Source organism: Colobus angolensis, unplaced genomic scaffold, assembly GCF_000951035.1.
Source record: "Colobus angolensis palliatus isolate OR3802 unplaced genomic scaffold, Cang.pa_1.0 Scaffold246, whole genome shotgun sequence".
In the NCBI taxonomy this organism is placed as follows: domain Eukaryota; kingdom Metazoa; phylum Chordata; class Mammalia; order Primates; family Cercopithecidae; genus Colobus; species Colobus angolensis.
In genome coordinates, this window is record NW_012115666.1 from 3,192,210 (window position 1) to 3,194,271 (window position 2,062).

Below are 2,062 nucleotides of genomic sequence, written 5' to 3' on the forward strand. Positions count from 1 at the left end.
TTTTCCCCTAAGATTTTGCCCCATAAGCTCAGTTTCATCTGCCTCATCAACATAAATGGTGTTTCCTTCTGGCATCCATGAAGGCCTTAGAGACAGCTGCACCATTAAGAATTAGAAATGTAAAAGAAAAAGAAGAAAGAAAAAAAGGAGGAAGTAGAAGAAGAAGGAGGAGGAGGAAATGGAGAAAAAGGAGGAGGAGAAGGGGAACAAAAGGAAGAAGAGGAAGAAGAAGAAGAGGAAGAAGAGAAGCTGGAGAAAAAGGAGGAGGAGGATAAGGGGAACAAGAGGAAGAAGAGAAAGAAGAAGAGGAAGATGAAGAAGAAGAGGAAGAAGAAGAAGAAGAAAGAAGAAGAAGAAGGAGAAGGAGAAGGAGAAGAAGAAGGAGGAGGAGGAGAAGGAGAAGGAGAAGGAGAAGAAGAAGAAGAAGAGGAAGAGGAGAAGGAGAAGAGGAGGAGGGAGGAGGAGGAGAAGAAGAAAAAGGAGGAGGAGAAGGGGAAGAAGAGGAAGAAGAGGAAGGAGAAGGAGAAAGGAGATAAAGAAGGAGGAGAAGAAGGGGAAGAAGAGAGAAGAGGTAGAAGGAGAAGAAGAAGGAGGAGGAGGAAGAGGAGGGAGAGGAGGAGGAGAAAAAAGAGAAAGAAAGAAAGAAAGAAAGAAAGAAAGAAAGAAAGAGAAAAAGAAAAAGAAAGGAAGGAAAAGAAATGTCTCCATTTACCTGTTCACAGCCATAAGGAAAAAAATGTTCTATACTGCAACTGGGTGAAACTTACCTGATTAGTACAGCCAAGATTGTCTTATCCAGGCTAGGCAAAACTGAACAAGTAGAACTCCTTCTTTGCAAAATGTTTTGCTATTAAAGACCTTGTTAGTGCCAGGCATGGTAGCTCATGCCTGTAATCCCACCGCAGTGGGAGGCCGGGGCAGATGGATGGCTTGAGCCCGGGAGTTCGAGACCAGCCTGGGCAACATGGCAAAACCCCATCTCTACTAAAAATACAAAAATTCGCTGGGCATGGTGATCAGTGCTCATAGTCCCAGCTACTAGGGAGGCTGAGGTGGGAAGATCACTTGAGCACGGGAGGTGGAGGTTGCAGTGAGCCAAGATCAGATTGTTTCACTGCACTCCAGCCTGGGTGACAGAGTGAGGCACTGAAAAAAAAAAAAAAGAAAGAGAGAGAGAGAGAGAGAGAGAGAAAGAAGGGAGGGAGGGAAAGAAGGAAGGAAGGGAGGAAGGAAGGAAAAGACTTAGCTATGACTTCGTAAGCCAGTAGGCAAGTTTACTCTCTCCAGTGAGACTCAGGGAAAGCCATCAGCAAAACTATAGGAATGTGGTGCTATCACCACCAAAAGTAAAAAGCTTGTAGTAGTAGTCTTGATATGACATAATGAGATTGGCACTTTTTACTTCTGTGGTCTTCCTCCTACAACCCGTAATCCTAGGCTAACTATGAGAAGAACATCAGACAAACCCAAATCCAGGAACATTTTACAAAATACCTAACCAGCACTTCTCAATGTTTTCAAGTGATGGAAAACAAGGAAAGTCTGAGAAACTGACTTAGACCAGAAGAGTCTAAGAAGACACGACAGCTAAGTATAGTATGGAGCCCTGGATCCTGAAACAGAAAAAGAGCATTGGGAAAAACTAATGAAATTTTAATGAAGTATGGCATCTAATTAATAAAGTACCAGTGTTGCTTCCTTAGCTGTGACAAATGTGCCATAGTAATGTAAGATGTTAACAACAGAGGAAACTGGATAGGTGGTACATGGAAACTCTCTGTACTGTTTTTGCAGATTTTCTATACATCTAAAACTATTCTGAAAGTAAAAGTTCATTTTTAAAAATTCAGTGGTAGGAACTGATAAAAGGTAAAATTTGGTTAAAAACAAAACAAAAATCTTGCTAAAATGTTCTTAAATATTTAGGATTGTTTACATATTGCTCTTAATTGAATTATTTTATATTAAAGTATGCTATGTACCTGGTTTTTTTGTTGTTGTTTATTTGTTTGTTTTTTGTTTTGAGACAGAGTCTTACTCTGTCAACCAGGCTGGTGGGATC

The 2,062-nt window shown here is 40.9% G+C and overlaps 1 protein-coding gene across 1 annotated transcript; it reads left to right on the forward strand.

Annotated features, from left to right (window-relative positions):
* Nucleotides 1-403: 403 nt before the first annotated feature.
* On the forward strand, nt 404-854 carry LOC105514507 (protamine; the record flags this gene model as incomplete). Its single annotated transcript, XM_011945903.1, is given in 3 exon segments — nt 404-517; nt 590-691; nt 693-854. Coding segments are annotated over 3 exon segments (378 nt in total), but the record flags the coding sequence as incomplete, so codon positions are not given.
* Nucleotides 855-2,062: the final 1,208 nt, after the last annotated feature.